The sequence below is a fragment of the Achroia grisella genome, unplaced genomic scaffold, assembly GCF_030625045.1.
Source record: "Achroia grisella isolate CSIRO2021 unplaced genomic scaffold, CSIRO_AGI_Agris_v1 utg2786, whole genome shotgun sequence".
Lineage (NCBI taxonomy): Eukaryota > Metazoa > Arthropoda > Insecta > Lepidoptera > Pyralidae > Achroia > Achroia grisella.
The window spans coordinates 668475-689617 of record NW_026712766.1 but is presented as its reverse complement, the minus strand read 5'-3'; the positions used below and the strand labels follow the sequence as shown (position 1 = coordinate 689617).

Genomic DNA, 21143 nt, shown 5'->3' with positions numbered 1-21143 from the left:
CTACAATGCCTAAAAAATATAATTTAAAATTAGGATTATAATAATTATCTATTATAAATAATACTGATGAAAATATACCTTGTTTAGGTATTAAGAATATTAAGTTTATTTTTTTAATTAAATGAGGACGGTAACTGTTTTATTTTATTTCTTTTTATCTTTTATATTGTCGATGGAATCTTATAACATGATATTTAGGTATATAATAATAATTAATAATGTTAATAAATATAAATATACTGCAACGGAAGCGCCACCTACGCATAACAGAAGCGAACTAACATAATCACTTCGATAAGAGCCGCCGAAGTTCCACTCGACGACCCAGTTGCCTCGAACATTAAAAATAGCAAGCGACAATAGCTCGTACACTATTTTTAGTGTGTACCATTAAATGTCCAAGCACTCTTAAGTTTATTTTCAATGTAAAATCCGTTCCTTGCGTGGTCTGCGTTACCCTTACTACAGCGCAACGCATAGACTACTTATCTATACCTCTCGGATCGATAGTAAGGACTGCGTTCACTCAGTCACTACCATTTCTTCACCTGCTCGCTAGTGTCCGTTTTAATTATCGCTAGATTTCTTAGTTTAGTAAACAAGGGAACATGTTTTAAATTAAAAAGTAAAATGGAAGCAAGTGTTAAAAGGTATATTAGGAGTGAATCGGCCAGTTGCGCCCACATGGTGGAAGAGAACACGGCAAATAACAGAAAAAGTGTGGACCCTCATGAAAAATTAAAGGCATTACTAAACTCTCCTGATGAAGACACAGACGATTCTCTCCCTCCATCGGATGCACCAAAATTCGGGACAGTAATACACAACAGAATATTCGTGGGTGGTTTTTCATTGACGACAACCGACGAGGACCTGTGGAAGTTTTTCTCTGGCTTCGCGACAGTGACCGCTGCCAGGGTGATCTACGATAGAGCGGGAGTGTCCAAGTGTTATGGATTCGTGACATTCGCAAGTCCCAGGGTAGCGAGATTGATGGTGAAACAGGTAAGTGTTATTTTTGTGTATCGTCAACTTACATTGCATCGGATTTATCTCTGTTATCTTAAGATAAATATTTTTAGACCTGATAAACGTATTGGGTCCTTGTCTTTCGTGATAAATTGTTTGGAATACACAGTTTTGTTGTATGTCAGCGGATTTTCGCTGTACAATTTGGCTGGCCTTGACACAGTTTTGGGTACAGCTATCAATATTTCTAACAAAGGGATTTCTGCGTGCTCAGAATAGGGCTTGGCGTGCTCTCTTTAGTTAATTCCTGTGAACAATATACTGATATACACCTTTTTAATACAGTAATTACCTATTACTACACATCTAGATGCCTTCTATATAAATGTAACGAAGTATTATTGTACCTAATCTATATATCTATGCTTTACGTATCGAAAATAAAATTTTAAAAGTCAATTTCTTCAATAGTTACATATTATATATTTTTAGATTAGCAGATTTAAATGCATTATAATTTATACATACATACATCAGTTATTTGTGAAACTACCTCTTAACCGTAACTTCGTCTGCATTTTTTAACAGAAAAACCTTTACATCCGCCATGATACTGTCTATATTTACGTCAAATTTCGTTTAGATTCGTTTAGCCGTGAAACGCTAACAAACGGATAGGCAGACAGACAGATATATACTTTCGCGTTTCTGATATTAGTAAGGATCAGCCGTAAAGAGAAATTTACTTAATGATAAAAATTCCTAGTTTGTATGTTTGTCCAATTGTCAGTTTATAGCTTTGGTTGTAGGTGTTTGTGGTAAATACTGACTGTAAAAATAAGTCTATCAATATATAGATTTTAAAACAATTAGATTTTACTAAAGTAAAATTAAACCGGGTTTAAAATCAAATATTTTTAAACCCGGTTTATTTTCAGTGTTTGTGGCAAATACAGCCAGTATTTGCCACAAACACTGAAATTCTAGAATAAGTCTGTTAATATATAGATTTTAGAACGACTAGATTTTACTAAAATAAAATTAAACCAGGTTTGAAATAGGTGTGGTTATATTTAACCACACCTATTTCAAACCTGGTTAAATTTTATTTTAGATTAATCTATACATATAAATAAAATTGGAGCGTCTGTATGTAATATTGAAATAACCGTTTTTTACTACATGCATACACGTAAATACGGTACATACACCAAAATAACAAATTTGTTCCGGCTAATCTCTGAAATGGCTGGACCGATTTTGACGTGACGTATTTTGACAGGTAGCTGATATAATGAGTTACTTTATACTACTACTAATTAAATACAATAACGGTCGGAATTTGATCACCATTAGAGAAGGTGGTAACGGTAGTCAAGTTGCTACACCGAAGATTTGTGGTCTCATACAAGCTAATTGTAGCTGAATTAAACAGAATAATATAAATTCCTCAAGTAGTGAAATGGACTTCCGCAATATAACATCTAATTCGATTAAATATATCAAAACTATATATTACCAAGGTACTTATTTATTTTTATTTATTTAAATAACTTTAATGCACGTCATACACAGGTAAAAAGTACATATGGCGGACTTAACACCTAATGGCATTTATCTAATTTACTTTTCATGATAATAGAATAAAATAAGAATAATTTATTGTTGAAACATTGAAATGGCATAAAAAATAACACCAAAAATCTATGTGTAGGCGCGAAAGAAACAGTGGGCACAGCTTTAGTATTAATATGTAATATTATATTATCTGTGGTATTAATAAACATTAAGTAGGTACAGTTTGTAATACGTTTTACTTTATGTTTATAGTGAACTAGCTAGTCGCCCCGGCTCCGCACGGTTATACATGTATTATATATATAAACCTTATCAAATTCTAATTCAAAAATCATTTATTCATGTAGGAAATTTTGAGCCGCTTATGAACGTCAAATTTTTACATTATAATTTTATTTTTTCCCTACCGTCCAGTTCGGTATATAGATCCAATTGAGAAGAACTGGCAAGAAACTCAATTGAATTACTTTTTTTTAAAGCCAGTTTATTTACAATGTATATTTATATAGGTGTCTATGTCTAACATTAAATTTTCAAAAATTCAGTGCATGAACAACTATTGCGGTTTAGCATACCGCTTTACTCGGTCGCGAGTTCGATTTCTCGCACGGTGCAAATATTTGTATTCATAAGCATGATTGTTTGTATCGGTCTGGGTGTTTTATATGTATATTTTAATAGATATTTTTTGCATCTTTTTTACATCTAGTTCCACGGTAAGCATAGCTCTTGTTATGGGTACTAGAATACTCATATAAATACATAGATATATATTTTTGTAAATACATACATAATATACATATAAAACACCCAAACCGATACAAACAATCATACTCATGAATACAAATGTTTGTGCCGTGCGCGGAATCGAACCCGCGACCATAGGTAGTATGGCGGTGTGTTAAACCGCTGTACCACTGAGGCCGTCTAATATAATTTTAAATTCGGCCGTGTGTTCATAACTATGTAACTTTTGTGTATTTATTTATTAATACATAAATAAAAGTGCACATGGCGGACCTAACACCTTGAGGCATTTTCTCCTAGTCCACCTTTAGGCAAACAGAGATTCATGTATTTCAAATTCAAATTCAAAGTATCTTTATTCATGTAGGTCTATTACAGACTTATGATATGTCATATTTTCAAAAATTTTTTTACGAGTTCTAGCCGATCTGATCGGATTTCTGGGTAGCGCTGAGTTATGAGGATAGAACTCAGGTAGCGCTACCCAGAACTCCGATCAGATCGGCTAGAACTCGTAAAAAAAGTCTCCTATAAGTCAGTCTTGAAAAGATAATATGGAAAATAATTATTTCACAGAAAAAAGTTATTCTTTTCGATAAAACTCTGGTAGCGCTACCCAGAACTCTGATCTTAATATGCAATAGATGTCTATATATATATGTGACATATATATACCTACAATGTCACGGAAATGTTAATTTGTAAGTACATACGAGTAGATACCGACACCGTTAAGGTCAATCGGGTCATGTATTGATAAATAATAGTCGTCGTCCACGAAACAAAGTCCCAAATCGAAATATGGTACAGAAACGAATAATGTCATTTTTGTATATTAAAAAAAAAATTTTGAATATTTTGGATATGTCATATGATAGCTAAATAGTATTTGTAAATAATCTGTACATCATCATCTGCTTCTTCCTTATCCCATTTATTTGGGGTCGGCGTAATATGTTTTTCGCTTCCATTCATCTCTGTTCGCAGTCATCTCGTTATTTAAATCAAATCAAATCAAATCAAATTTATTTGCACTAAACATAGGTTTACATTGGTTGTTATTGTAATATAATGTCCCATTATGTTATTTACTTACTTATTTACTTATTAGTTATTTACTTCCTTTCTTACCATATCATCTTTCACACAGTCCATCCATCTCTTTTTCGGCCTTCCTCTGCCCTTATAACCATCCACATTCATATGTAACACCTTTAAAATATTATCCTCACTCCTACGCATTACATGTCCATACCATGATAGAAGATTACTCTTCAACTTCTCTGACACCGGTGCCACTTTCATACTAAATATGTAAATATCTATACATATAAATAAAATTGGAGTGTCTGTTTGTAATTGTATTGAAATAACCGTTTTTACTACATGCATATGAATATAAATATGATATTCTTGCTAGTTCCTCTCAATTGAATCTATATACTGAATAGGAGGGTAGTAAAAAATATTAATACAAAATACTTGACATTCATAAACGGCTAAAATGTCCTACATGAATAAATGATTTTTTATTTAATTGTTTTATTTTTTTATTATAGCGTTGCAATGCATAATTTTACAGTAGATAATAATAATAATATTTTTTTGCAGGAATAATAGTAATAACACTAGTCATACAATGAGTACACACACACTCACACATATACACATGCGCTCATACGCACGCACACATACGCACGCTCACACACACACACAAACTGCACTTACTTGGTTTGGCGCCCCCGGGCGTCCCTCCGACCGATCCCGCGTCCAATTCAAACGGGGATCGAAATTACGACGGCCTGAGCCGAGGTTCGAACCCCTAGTGGTGCCCTCAGACTAAAGTCGTATCCGTCAGGCGTGAGTTGGCCTTCAGCCGCTCCATAAGTCCTTCCGCGGGTTTGGAGTGCCATATATACATATGACTATTGCATTTATCTGCCCCTAACGTCCGGTGAAGCTGTATTTTTTAAAATGATGTTTAGCTGCGGCCAACAGCATTAAGTCCGGAAAAAAAAAGCCTTTGAGCACAGGATGTGCTGGTTGAATTTTAAATGCTAAAGTGAATTGTGTTAGAGACATAGTTACATTAATGCTATATCGTTGTTATTTTATTATAATACATACTTTTACTAGTACATAGAGTTGATATATCTTACAGTAGGTATAGTAATTTACAAATATAAATCAAGACATAAAAAAATTCTTTCACTATAAAAAAAAATATTCCAAGTCCCTCGAGAACAGAATTTAAATTATTAACACGGAAGGAGCCGCCGGTTATATTATACTACAGAATAGAATAGAAAATAATTTATTCAAATAAACTTACATTGAAGCACTTTTGAATAGTCATTACATTTTTTTAATCTACCGCTCCGTAACTATAAGCTACAAGCTCTGTAACTAACATATTAGTTTTAATTAAATATACATATATAGGTGGAGGTTATCACTGTTAGATAAACGGACAAACAAATCTGTTATAATAAAAATCGTGTAATTAATATCATATCGGTATAACTTTGATGTCAATGTCAGGAGAACGTATTTTTGTTTTGCTACTATCTTATATATAAAATTCTCGTGTCACGATGTTCGTTACCATACTCCTTTGAAACGACTTGACCGATTTTTATGAAATTTTATATACATATTCAGTAGGTCTGAGAATCAGCTACTATCTATTTTAGCCCTAAGTGATACTGGTTGCCACCTTCTAACATTTTAATTTTATTGTTTCGACAATTTTTTTTAGGTATTTTTTTTTATAATGTGGCATTAAAAATACTTTTAATACATAAGCAATATAATAATAAATCCCTATTTTTAATAGCGATCTTAATTTATATAACAAAACAACGTGTTTTTATGAGATCAAACTAAAAAAATCTTAATTAGTCTGATTAATTAGTCAAACTTACTGGTCTGTAATAGTTAATAATTATTTGGCAATTATTTTGTGGACTCCCGAGATACAGGTTCGCCTAGTGCGGGGTCCAGTGTATAATCAACTTTGTAATATGTACGTTTGAAAATAAATATATAAAATAAATAAATAACGTTTGCCGGGATATCTAATAATGAATAAGTAAGTAGTAAGTAAGTAAATGAATATATAATTTACGACACAGAAACAGGCTTCTACCTCCACGTTAGCACTACATTCAAGTGGTCCTCTGGTGTCATCCATAAACATATATAACCACCTACCACTTTCTTTAAAAGAGATAAAAAATGATAAAATATTTATAAGAAATCTCAAGACATTATTGATTAAAAAATGTTATTATACAATTTTAGAATATAAAAATGACATATTGAATTAAATATTGTACAATTTTAATAATTAAATATATACTATTTCAATTTATTAATTATTATTACTATTTTTTTATTAGTATTATATATTATATAAAAAATCATGTCCAAATGTTTTTATCTCTTCCGCTTGCTGTATGAAGTAACATATTCAAGGGTCCATAATTAACCTACTTTGAAATGTACCTGTCTATCTATTTACTGTAAAATTATGGAATGCAAAGCTTAAATAAATAAATAAATAATCTTAGGACAACTCACAGCGCCATCTAGTTCCAAGCTAGACAACTCAGGGGCGGGGGGACTGTTAGTAATGTGGACTGACATTCTTAACTTGCTAAAATACAGTACCATGTCAATACCATCCAAACGATTCCCCTGGAAAAAACGTTACTTTAAATTTCGTGGTGAAATTGCCATGATGGGTTAACTGACCTGACATCATGCTCATCTTATCATTCTCCACTCTCTCCGAGAAGGCGGTTCGATTATCATCCTAAAAAAAATACGTAGATATATATTTTTAAACATACATAGAAAAAACCCATAAAAGATACAAACAATAATGAACACAAATGTTTTTATCGTGTGAGGAATCGAATCCGCGACCATATGAAGTAAGATATTCAAGGTTAATTAATAAAATAACCCGTAAGTCTATGGAAACGCGTATTTCGTTTTCTATTTATTTTAGCAACATACAGTTGTTATTTAAATATACAAATAAACGTATTTCTACAATAGTAGATAATAGACATTGAGTGCAGAAAATGTATACATAATTGTATAGTGAGCCCAGTGAGCTAAAATAAAAAAAGTTTTAAGAGAATGCAATTAACTTACAAAAAATACAGTAAGAACAATAGCATACAAACAACAAAGTAAAAAACGTTACTTTAGTATTTCGTATTCAAATTCAAATTCAAATTCAAAAATCATTTATTCATTGAATTTCTCTCTTATGAACGTCAAATTTTTACATTATAATTTTATTTTTTCCCTACCGTCCAGTTCGATATATAGATCCAATTGAGAAGAACTGGCAAGAAACTCAATACCTAATGATGAAACGGAGTATAAAGCAGTAGGTATTTGAAATAGAAATAGAAATAATCTTCATTCAAATAAACTCATTACAAGCACTTTTGAATAGTCATATTTTGATTCTACCACTCATTCGGAATGCAGATTCATCACAAGAAGAATGCGAAAGAAACTTGTGTGTTGCTCTTTTGAATGGATGTTTTTTTTTTTATATAAATAATTACAGTATAACAAGTAAGAGGCATGCGATAATCAACATAGAAATCGCTACGCACTCATTATTAGTGTAATCAGATAATATTGTCAGTGCTGTAGATTTAAAGTTTTTCTACAAAAACATTATTATCCTTAACGAATTCTTCAATTTTATGGTAAACTTTTGTGCAAAGGAAGTATTTTATATGACATTTAAATCTTTTTTCAGGCAGATTTATAACAGACCCTAGTATTTTGTTGTAAAACCTTACGCAATTACCATAAAACGAATTACTAACTTTAGTTAAACGACGTTTAGGTAAGATCAGTTTGTTATTGTTGCGTAAGCTTTTATTAGACATACGTAGGGTTGCGGGTAGTAACTGGATGAGAAGAGCTGAAGATAGTGCCCAGTGGCGTGCCTTGGGAGAGAGGAGAGAGGCTTATGGCCAGCAGTGGACTGCAGTGGGCTGATGATGAAAGCTTTTATTAGTGTAATCACCAACTCTTTTGAAATTGTCTATATTCTTCCTGGCATATTATATCTCTGTATCAATCAACATCGGGCGTTTTCTTCAACAATTTTCCTCCAGTTGTCAACTGGCATGATGAGGGTTTAATTTGACGTCATTAATTATAGGACTAATGACATCACACCAACAATAACCTCGGGGAAAAACAAATTTGCTGGAAATCTTAAAGGTTGGCTCGCCTTTAATAATAATAATAGTATACACTTAAAAATATAACATTGCTATGTACTTGGCTTAGGCCCTTACATACCAAAATTAAAAATAATAATGCTTCTGGGGGGGGGGGGGGGGGGGTGTAAGTAGCCATCTCCTCTCCTTAAGAGTTATAGTTATATATTATAGTTACTAACTTACTAACTGTTAATGTTATTGCAAACGTGATTTTGCCATGTAAACTAAAATCGCTATTAAAAAATAGGGGTTGGTGATAGTAGTGTGACAATTTAGGGTTATATGTATTTATTTTACCACACTATAAAAAAAACTAGCTTTCGCTCGCGTGAGTTTATCTCCTTAGGGGTGGAATTTATCAAAATCCTTTCTTAGGCCTACGTCATAGTAGCTTTATGCATGCAAAGTCTCAGCCCGATCGGTTTAAAATTGACAAAGATTCATACAAACTTTCACCCCCTATTTTATCCCCTTGGGGGTAGAATTAATCAAAATCCTTTCTTAGCGGATGCCTACGTCATAACATCTACCTGCATGCCAAATTTCAGCCCGATCCGTCCAGTGGTTTGGGCTGTGCGTTAATATATCACTATGTCAGTCACCTTTGAGTTATATATATTTAGATTGTCCAAAAAATAAATGTCAGGAGTAGACAGCCCTTATCACTTAGGGGTATGAGAAATATGTTATAGTGGATATGGTATAAATAAGGTATTATTAAATCAAACAAACAACTAATATAATTACTGGTTAAAAAGATATTAAACCGTTCATTAATAATTACCCTATCACTTTACGATGGCGTGTGGTTATAAGTAGGTAGCGAGTTTAGAATCAGAATTCATTTGGTAATACAAATGACCCACTTTATTGGTTACTAGCTGTAACCACGACTTCGTCCGCGTGGAATTTAACTTTATTTTTCTAAAATAAAAGTAGTCTAAGTTACTCCTTATTACATCAGCTACTTGCCAAAAAAAGTCCCGTCAAAATCGGTCCAGCCATTTCAGAGATTAGACGGAACAAACAGACCGACACACAGATAGACAGACAAAAATTGTAAAAAATGTTATTTTACTATATGTACCTTATTTATATTCATATGCATGTAGTAAAAAACGGATATTTCAATATTACAGACAGTCACTCCAATTTTCTTTATATGTATAGATTGGAAATATTCCTATATGTGTTATATATGTTAAAAACAATTTGGCTTTCGGGCTCCAAGGACCCAACGGCAAATGGTAAAGCGTATATTGAATGCGTCTATATAATTTAGCTTTTAGGCATACATAGTGTTGGATCAATTCAGTTTTTTTTTAATTTATTTAATAAAGATATTTGTACAGCTGTTTTTATACATTGTCGCCAACTGTAGATCAAGATATCGCTCAGTTTTTTTTGCAATTTATTTAATAAAGAATATATAGATATTATTGATTTTAATAGTGACGCCACGGAATGTTCGAGATGGAGTGCAAAATTGTATATAAAATAACATCGATGTTCTGACGTTCTAAATTTGAAATTTTTAAATTATATTTTTAAATAAAGTAAAGGGCTATTTGCGATCGCTGTATTATTCCCATATTTATGCACATAAATACACGTTGTTACAATGGATTACTGATACAGCGGTGATTTTTATACTGATTTATATGTGAATGTATTTTAATTTATATTTTAACTTAATTTATTATTAATTTTTGATATTATTCCAACAAAAATAAGTAATGGGAAAAAGGAAGCGGTATTATTATTTTTGTGTGTGTGATTTAGTGTATCTGTAGTTCGTCAACTCCTGTGCAAATACGTACTAACATTAATTATAAGAAATCTGTAATACTAACAAAGTGGGCAATTAAGCCTGATAATAAATACATTATTATTATTATATTTGTACAGTTGTTTTTATACATTGACTCGCCAAACTGTAGAACAGTTTGTTGGCAAGATATCGCTCAGTGTTTGCTGGAGGAATATTGCAGTGGTTGATATGTTTTAAATTTAAATAAAAAGAATATATAGATTGTATTGTACGTTGATTTTAATAGTGACGCCACGGAATGTTCCAGAAGGAGTCCAAAGATGTATATAAAATAGAATCGATGTTCTGTGCCTGACGTTCGAAATTTGAAATTTGAAATTTTATTTTTAAATAAAGTAAATGGCTATTTGCGATCGCAAACACTCAGTTTTTTTTTAAATACTATTATTCCCATAAACTTCTATGCACATAAATACACGTTTTTACAGATAATTACATACAATTATTATACAATTTTTGTTTAGTTTATCTAAAAATGCTCTTTTTAATTTTGATTTCAGTACTGGTACTTAAATTAGAATTTCATTGTAATCCATCTATATTGTTATAACTTTTTGGAACCAAAAGCCCAGTAGTTCTTACCCCGTAATAATTGATAGCTCTCGGTTGAACAAATTTACTCTTCGTGTTATTTCTGGTATTATATATATTATATTTATTACAATTTTGTGTTCATTATTGTTATACTGCTCCAGAGCTATCATATATTTAACCTTACTATGCACGGGTAGTATTTTACAATATTTAAATAAATTTTCATAATCACCGTTAAATACAGTTTTAGTTTTGATTAATTAAGTATTTCAGTAGCATAGTTTGTATTTTTTTTATTTCATTTAGATATGTAGTAAAAGTACGTCCATACACACTCAGACCAAAACTAATCAGTGAATCTGCTAGTGCGTAGTATAAAATGTATAACATATGTATGTTTGTTCAACACTTTCTTTAATTGATAAAATTTCCCTAAAATATTCCTAATTTTCATACACACACTATTAATATGAGATTTCCGAAGTGAACTGTGAAATCAAACAATCAATAATTAAACAAAACCTGGACTGTAACAAATAGTGAACTTTGAAAATAATGTTAAAATAAGATTTCATATAATTGTATATGCAGTGTAAGAATTCATAATGTGTATTGTTACATTATGAATTCTTACATTGCACAATGTAATGAAAACTGTAAAATTAGTAGTAGTGTAAGATTTATATAATTGTATATGCATATTGATAAATCTAATCTTCCAAATAAAGATGGGTGACACTGCATGTTGTCAACTCACCCGGCCGGCCAGCGGTGGTTCTGGGCCAGACGGATAAGGTCTGCCTCGGTGTCACTGTTAGGCAAATTGTAACATCTCGGCTGGAGTTGTACAAAAGTGGAAATTAAATAAATATTATAATATTAAAGTAAATTAAAAAAGGCACGGACGAATATGTCTGTGGAAAATTGTATTTAAAAAAAAAATAAAAAAATGAGATTTCCAACTAAAGTTGCCATCCACAACTAGTTCCAGATATTTGAAGTTATCAACAAAATCTATCCTTTTGTACCCAACTTCTAATTATATTATTAGATTGATTGTAATCTGTTTTGTATGCTAATAAATAAATAAATAAATATGTAAGTGGTTCTGCATTTCAAACAGAATTATATATTGGCTATTAAGTTACTAGTATTTAATAAATTGAAGTTTTAAATTATATATCTGAGGAGATATGTATTTTGAAGTGTCGACATTGCCACGCGCATTCCTAACCCCTCGAGGAATCTCGGACTCTTGAAATATGGACTGAATGCTGTCGAGAAAGCTACTTCAATTCGACAGTAAATAAACGTGTTATGATGTTTAGAAAACTTTATAGTGATACAGTGATATAGTGATACCTGACCCCGCGAAGGATCTGTTGCCACATAAATTAAAATGGCTATTAAAAAATAGGGGATGGCGATAGAAGGGTGGAAGTTTAATGTTGTATGTATTTTTTATTGCACGTAAACAATTTTTTTTTCTCGAAATAATATAAAATAAATGTTTGAGGTAGACAGTCCTTATCACTTAGGGTTATGAAGAATAGATAGTAGTCGATTCTCAGACCTACTGAATATGCATATAAAATTTCATAAAAATCGGTCAATCCATTTCGGAGAAGTATGGTAACTAACATTGTGACACGAGAATTACATATGTATATAAGATAAGATGGCGGATAGACAAATAAGGATCTTAAAAATATATGATGACTGATATGACAATAAGTCTTAAAATATTTTTTTAACTTACACAAATTGAATGAATGAATGACTAAATGCATTAATGAAGGATTGAATAAATAATATAATAATATCTCAGGACAATTAACACAGCGCCATCTAGTCCCAAGCTAAGCACAGCTTGTGTTATGGGTACTAGACAACTGATATAAATACATGGATACTTTTTTTTTGTAAATAAATACATATTATACATAGAAAACACCCAGACCGATACAAACAATCATACTCATGAATACAAATGTTTGTACCGTGCGAGGAATCGAACCCACGACCATCGGATAGTAAAGCGGCGTGCTAAACCACTAGACCACCGAGGCTGTCATACATGAATTAATGAATGGATAAATGAATGAATGTTTATTTACAAAATTGTTTTTAATATACCAAAATTAATATATTTCATTTCATAACAATAATACCAGCAAATATTTGACTAAAACGTACAGACGCCATATTTAATTATAAAACGCGATAACGAATAACAAACGATTTTCATTCGCCGTATCGCCATCTCAGATCTACGTCTCCCGTGTCCCAGATTCGAATCTGCTCGTGTTAATTTACAAGCCGTAATATGTATAGGAAATGAGTGGGCTCTGACCGCGGTGCTAGGTCAAATATTTACTGCGACATATATTTAGGGTCACCTTTATACGACTGACCGTTTGCAGCAGTGTTTCCCAAAGTGGGCCCCACGACCCACAGGGGGGTCAGTTCGAAAATGGACTCTATTAAAATTATATGGAATGTGAATTTCATTTTTTTATAATCTACTTAGTGTTAAATTCCTAGGACATGTTATGCGGTGGAACGAGGATCATGTCTTATGGAAAGTATAATATGAACGTGGATGGAAGGGGAGAGGATGCCCTAAAAAACGTGGATGGATTGTGTGAAAGATGATATGAATAAAAGAAGAGTATGTTCAGATATGACGACCGATAGAGAGCAGTGAAAGAGAATGACATACTGCGCCGACCACAAATAATGGGATAAAGGCAAGGCAATGATAAATGATGATTTTAAATTCCTATTTTTTTTATTCCTGTTATATGTTTATAATTATATACCTATATTTTAATTTCATAGTGAATTTTAGAAAGGTTAAGTTGGGTCATGGCGCTAAAAAGGTTGGGAAACACTGGTTTACAGTCTTATTTCTACATACAGCGACTGCTAACGTTATTTTTTACTAACTGTACACGCGACTTCGTCCGCGTGCAATTTAACGTTAATTTTCTAAAATAAAAGTAGCCTAAGTTACATTAGCTACCTGCCAAAAAAAGTCCCGTTAAAATCGGTCCAGACACTTTAGAGATTATCCGGAACAAACAGACAGACAGACAAAAATTGTAAGAAATGTTATTTTTATGTATATACCGTATTTATATTTACATACATTAGTGCTGGTTGGTAGTTTGTATTCACACGTTTCGACTTGTAAATGTGAACTTACAAGGATCGTTTAAAAGAGCAACACACAAGTTTCTTGCTTATTCTTCTTGTGATGAGACAGATTTCCGAATAAGCGGTAGATTTAAAAAAAATGTTGACTATTCAAAAGTGCTTAAATTAAGTTTATTTGAATAAATGATTTTCCATTCTATTCATGCATGTAGTAAAAAACCGCAAGTACGTAACATTTTTTATATTATAATTTTTCGCTTCCGTCCAGTTCAGTATATAGATCCAATTGAGAAGAACTGGCGAAAAACTTTGTGGAGCCCTGTGCTAAATCTACTTAACTTAACTACCTAATTATATTATTCAACTAAAAAAATACACCGACCAAAAACTACCGACCAGAAATTTCCCGTTCCTTTCGCTAGACGTGCACTTGCATGGGTTGATTGATCCCAGGTTTTGTGATAGGTGCTTTAACATTCTAAATATTTTTTTTATCCTAAATATCGTTTCAGTGAGGACTGGGAGCCCTTTGTATCCTCGGGGCATTGGGCTGCAGCCCAAAAAGCCTTTAGATAGATAGATAGATAAGTTCTTTATTCAACAATTACAAACACATAGCATACATGAGATACATTTTATAAATAGAAATAAAGTTTACAAGTTAAATAATACAGAAATATAATATTACAAAGTAAAATAAAAATGGAGGTGGCTTTATGTGTCGCAATGATGAAGAGGCAACCAACTCAGCATGAAGCTACAGATAAGTCTGCAGCGCTGATATTCTGTTGGCTCCTATAATTAAATACATACTTACTGTTCAAAATCTACCCTGTACCATTGTAAGCACATTATTATATTAGAGTCCGTTAGTTTGTGTTCCCGCGGTTTCTGTTCTCCTCCCTTTACTACAGTAACAAACGGACCGTACAGCGGCCTTGACGCGCGCGCCCATTTGTTGTGAATTAAAATAAATTAGAACTGTGAAACCTACTGTGAAACTGGAAAGCTAGCGAAGATACCTTCGAGACCCTGAAGCCCAAGAAATCCGCAGAACCATACAGGTACGTGACAGACATAGTAAATTCCCTAACATTTTGGTAGCAGAGTAGTTTCTCAAACACTTACATACATATATACGTGAATGTTTATATATTACACTTCGAGCTCTTAAACAATTATACAATTACAGAACATTATACAATATATAAATAGATTAAAAATGATGTGGTGTGTTATGTTATACACATATTGTTAACCTATACATAGTACATACAAAAATAATAGGTGTTAGGTAGATTCGCCCCTGAATAGAATCCAGAAGAATATCTTTCTTGCATTCTTGAATTTCTTATGTAAAATGTGAATACTATAACTCTCAGATGCAAGCAATTGTGTGTAGCTATGACGTGGTCCGGTGTTTTGAGTAGTCATGCTCACTAAAATGTCCAGGCATGTGGCGGCGTGGTGGGCCGGGTTATTGGGCTCCCTAAAATATGGTCGAGCGCAGTGATGGCTGGCTCATTCGTCGAACTCGTGAACGGGTGCTGCTTGTGTGGACTGGTCTGCTCTAATCACTATGACTGATTTCCTCTTATTAATTGTTTAACCAGTTGTTGTGTATTCAATATTTTTTCTATTTGATTATTTAATTGAATTAGTGCTAATCGGTAGTTTGTATTCACACACTTAAATTGTAAAGCAAGAATAAAATTATTTAAAAGAGCAACACACAAGTTTCTTGCTCGTTCTTCTTGTGATGAGATAGCTTTCCGAATGAGCGGTAGATTAAAAAAAATGTGATGACTATTCAAAAGTGCTTCAATGTAAGTTTATTTGAATAAACGATTTTCTATTCCATTCTTGAATTTCAGCACAATCACAAGAACGCAATTGTGAAAGTGCAAAGTTTTCCATTCAACATGATCTTTCCGCTGTAATAATAATGAAATTCATGGAGTCAGCTCCTTGGAGAGATGTCGATATTGCACGAGTTGGTAGAAATAGGAACTTTATTACAATTCTATCAAAGTAGGTGTTCTTTTGCAGAAGTCACTACTTTTTGGATTTATTTGACGACCTCGGTGATCTTGCGGTTTAGCATAGCCTTACTTCCGATGGTCGCGGGTTCGATTCCTCGCACGGTACACACATTTCTATTCATGAGTACAATTGTTTGTATCGGTCTCGGTGTTTTCAATGTAGAATATGAAATGTATTAAAATTTAAGAAAAAAAAATATATACTATATATATTTGTATCAATTATCTAGTACATGTAACACAAGCTTTAGCTAGCTTAATTTTTGACGGCCTCGGTGGTCTAGCGGTTTAGCACACCGCCTTACTTCCGATGGTCGCGGGTTCGATTCCTCGCGCGGCACAAACATTTGTATTCATGACTATGATTGTTTGTGTCGGGTGTTTTACAAAAAAAATATATCTATGTATTTGTATCAGTTATCTAGTATCCATAACACAAGCTTTAGCTACCTTAACTTGGTTTGAGATGTAGATGGCGCTGTGTGAATTGTCCTAAGATTATTATTATTATTATTAACTTGGGTGTAGATGGCGTTGTGTGAATTGTCTTGAGATTATTATTGTTATGTTTGGAATCTTCATATAGGTTAAAACCTAGTGTTAACTGAGTCGCGGTTTAGTCGCCGAACAGTAGGCTTCAGCTATATCCGAACTCTATTCAACACCTGCTGATGCCAAGTTCAGAGGCGAAACACGTGTCGCAATATGGGTGTAGACTCAATAACGGTCGGAATTTGACCACCATTAGAGAAGATCGTAACGGTAGTCAAGATTCCGCACCGCATATTCGTGATCTCACTCAAACCGCGGGCACAGCTAGTAATTAATAAATAAAAACTACCATACCGCTACCCGCTTATAATTTAAACCACACAATTTTACCTGAATGCGTTTACAATCTACCTTTATTCAATATGACAAAGGCCTAAGTGCTTTCCCGTGTATGTGATTTGCAACTTTGCCTCACTTAACGCGTTGACCGGGAGCTATTGATAGAAAAGCCGGGTGTAAGCTATTTATTTAGTAGCTACTTATACCTACAATTCGGACGAGACGCGGCGTGAAATAATAATGGCGAGATTTGGGGTCCCTTGTGCATATAAAATATTGGGGCACAAATATTTTTAACCCGCGCAGAGTAAAAATTATTCACAAAGCACCATCACCATCTCTCAGCACTCATCAATTATAATACAAGCTCGACTTAGCTTGGGAATCCAAGCAAAGTCGAGCTTGTATTATGATTTATTAGACATAAATTCTGTTTGCACGGTGCGAGGAATGGAACCCGGTACCCACGGATGTATGGCGGTGTACTAAACCGATTCCGTTAAAATGATTTCGATCTCAGTGGTCCAGCAAACTTTCTGTCCATTGCTAAAAACTGCATTAAAATTCGTTGCGTAGTTTCTAAAATATTTATACTTAAAAGATCTAAGCGACTTCATGTAAAGATAACCAATCAAATTTACAGTAATTTTAACATATATTTGCCTAAACAAACATTTAGTATTATTACAATAAAATCTATATGATCCTTTGAGCCGGATCGAAATCTACAATTTTGTAATTATGTATCTACAATTTCATGATTGGACTTGCGAATTGAACAAATTGCACCAAGGTAGTCCTTGTACAATGTCTGCTCATATTGTAAGATGTGCATCGGTTGAAGGGTAAGATATGACAGTGAATAGTAGGCATCTAAAGTACCACAGTACAGGCACTTTATAAAAAAACCATATGTATCTGCAGTCTAGTACTGATAAAGCTCTGCTTACCTTGAGACTAGATATTAGGACATAAAAACTATATGGCGTTCTATGAATTATTTTAGGATTTTATTCAAAAAAGAGTTTAATAAGTGACAAATAAAGTTATAATTCTCATTACATTACAGAGTGGCGGAGTGATGTTTTCGCCGTTGGGACGTCTGCGGGTCGCACAAGCGGTGAGGAAGCAGGTACGTACAAAAACATTAAAAATAAAAAATTATGTCCAACAATACAAAAATAAATATTACGGTTGGATAGCCCTTTTCACTGAAGCATTTCATTAATTCACGTAATTCTCAGACCTTCTGAATATGCATATAAAATTTTATAAAAATCGGTCAAGCCGTTTTGGAGGAGACATATAAGATTGGAAATACTCCTTTTTATGCGAATTATAGTTTGTTTTTAAAACAAAAGAAGTCATCCACGGGTATTTACCTACACCATTATTGCTCCTAAATTACTCTTTGAAAATGTCGAATAACGTAACGTCTACGTATTTTTTTTATAACCATCCCAGTCATCAATACAATTTAAATAATAGTATACTTGAGAATTACGACCTTTTCAACCGGTAAAACTACATGAGACAAAGTCATCTAAGTTTTCTGAAAAGATAAAGCACGAGGAGCCATATAATGTCGTGATGTGCCAACTATCTTGACGACAGTTTGTTTGCCAATTCTGTATGATCCATAAAATAAATCATATTCCAGATGAGTCAGCTACCAGTACTCGGCACAGAGGCAACGCCACTCCAAGCCCCGCTGTGCTACCAGCTGCTGTGTGCGCCACCATTGGCACCACTCCCTGCCTGCGCACCCTGTGAATTACCACCGCCACCTTATGCGGTATACCCTCTACCGTTCGACAGTAAGTTATCTTGTCTATTCTCCAAGTTCCTGAGTTTAATATTTTGTTGAAGTCTATCTAGGTTATTAGATTTGTTGGTTTATATAATTTTGCTACCAACTGTATCAGTCGGCAATATATTACAGTACAATTATTAGATAGTTTGATTCAAGATTGCAATTGGGTAACGTGCGAGTGTTATGGTCAGTACTTGCTCAGTTAGGTACTTCAATGCTTCATTGCTGCCTTCCCTTTCAGAATATTCTTTTCTCAGATCAAAGTTGTAAATATTTTCTTAAGTAGGCAATAATCTTTTGAAAAACCTAATCATAATTTGATTTCATTTTCAATCCACATAATGCAAGTGGCAATTATTGCCCATATACATAAACAGCTCCATGGGTTAGTTCGTCACCTCACTTGCCACTCCTGGAACTAACATGTAATATTTCTGTAAGCTGTAATTTCCCTGATATTCATGTAAAACTATCATGTACATTTTCCATTCCAGCTACTCCAGCGATCTACGGTCCACCAACACAATATGCATTGGTACCAGCACCGTACACAACTCCTTGCTGCGAGCCAGCTTGCTGTGCCCCCCTCGACAAGCAGCCACGGGTACCTCCCCCACCGCTTCATCCCGCGTTTATTTACTGAACTATAATCATAATATTGTGATCATATAACTCTGAAGAATAATCTAAACTTAACTGTACTTTATTATCAGTTATATTTTTTACTCTTATTTCAACAGCGACAATTGCATTAGTTATTCCGCTATCAAGATCCGCTGTAACATTATCAATATGAATAAGAGCTTCTCAATTAACTGGTACATTTCTGAAGAGTTGTGTTTAAAACTGTTCCTTTTGCTCAAGTCTTCCAATCACTGTCATGCTCAATCATCCTTTATTTCCATCACTCCCTCATATAGTACTTCCTTTCTTAAGATATTGTCTGTGACTTGTTAATGGACATTAAATTGTAGACGGTCATGTGATGCAAGTGTTCAAGGTTTAGTAAGCTCGTGTCTATTCGAGAGTGTGTTTTTGAAGATTTTGTAAACGGATGTTGGATTGCTTTTATTTATATAGATTGTTAAGATATATTAGCTTCAAACAGGTATTTATAAGGACGGGAACCGTGGATTCGCGTGCTATCAATAATGTAGAAGCACTTATGTTAGGTATAAGTGAGGCAAATCGTTCTCTTAAAAGAATTCTTTCATAAGTATATTTGCAGATACATAATATTGCCTAATAAACCTTTTGGACTATTATTCTTATATTATCGTGAAATATATAAACAGCAACTTCTTTTTGTAGATTCCGATTTGTAGATTTGTTGCAATTTCTAGTCATTTCATTAAAAATATTATAGTTTCTATTGAAGAACCATTTGCTTCACATATTCCACTATTGTTAGTATATCTGTGCGCGTGCACAACGAATTAAGCACAAGAGGATAAGTTGCTAGATTTTAGAAGACGTTCATTACCTCTGATAAAAGACAGATTTGTTGATATCGCTTGTTATCCTTTAAAAGGAGTTTTGTTTACCCTTAGTATAAGATTGTTTTCTGGTACCCTAAGATCTAGAACAGAGAGTGAACCTATTTTATAAAGAAGTTTAGTTTTTACACGTTGTTGTTTATCATAAAAAATCTGGGGTCCAACACCTGTTAGAGAGACGTGATCTTTCAAATTCTATTGTTTTAGAATGTTGTCAATACATACATAGAAGGTAAATTTGGTACGGATTTGATTTTAATGTTTACGACATTAAAATCATAGATGTTATTGTTAAAGTAATTTTTACTTCCCATGAACTAGTTATCTTTTGTGTTTGTATCCTCAATAAGGTAATTATTTTCACTGTCTGTTAATCAATACCTGTATTTCCAATTTGCTCTTTTAAAAAGAACAAACATTTCTATACTTTAATATCTATAAGTTTATTGTTGTCGTTATACCTTTTAAAATGGTCGAAACACTTAATTCGTCAATAATGTGATATGGGATATTCAATATAGCGTTAGTATGATTTTCTAGTCTCATGTAGTTTTTAGATTACTATGCTGAAGAAAATAACTGCTACATTGTAGTACTACTGATTGTACAGGACCAAAGATGATTTAATAACACAATCATCTTTGTAGTGTTACAAAAATTTAACAAATCTCTTATACGTAAATTTGTTATGTAAGTGAATGTAAAATTTCATATTGTATCCTTTACTTCTAGGCTCTTCCAACAGAGCGTAATTAGATTCGTAAGCTGAGGCTAATATTCGTTCTTAGCTTAAATTCGATTTTAATTCTAAAATTCCATAAAATTTTTGAATCTTTACACAACAAAAACCGTTTTGACATTTATTCTTAATTTATAAAT

General features: G+C 33.0%; 1 protein-coding gene across 1 annotated transcript; it reads left to right on the top strand.

Annotated features, from left to right (window-relative positions):
• The first annotated feature begins 513 nt into the window (after window positions 1-513).
• LOC131843146 (protein boule) lies at window positions 514-19411 on the top strand. Its single transcript, XM_059191749.1, has 4 exons — window positions 514-1005; window positions 18025-18087; window positions 18616-18772; window positions 19263-19411. Exons 1-4 carry the CDS (start codon window positions 631-633, stop codon window positions 19409-19411), a joined length of 744 nt encoding a protein of 247 aa, XP_059047732.1. The 5' UTR covers window positions 514-630.
• The last annotated feature ends 1732 nt before the right edge of the window (window positions 19412-21143 follow it).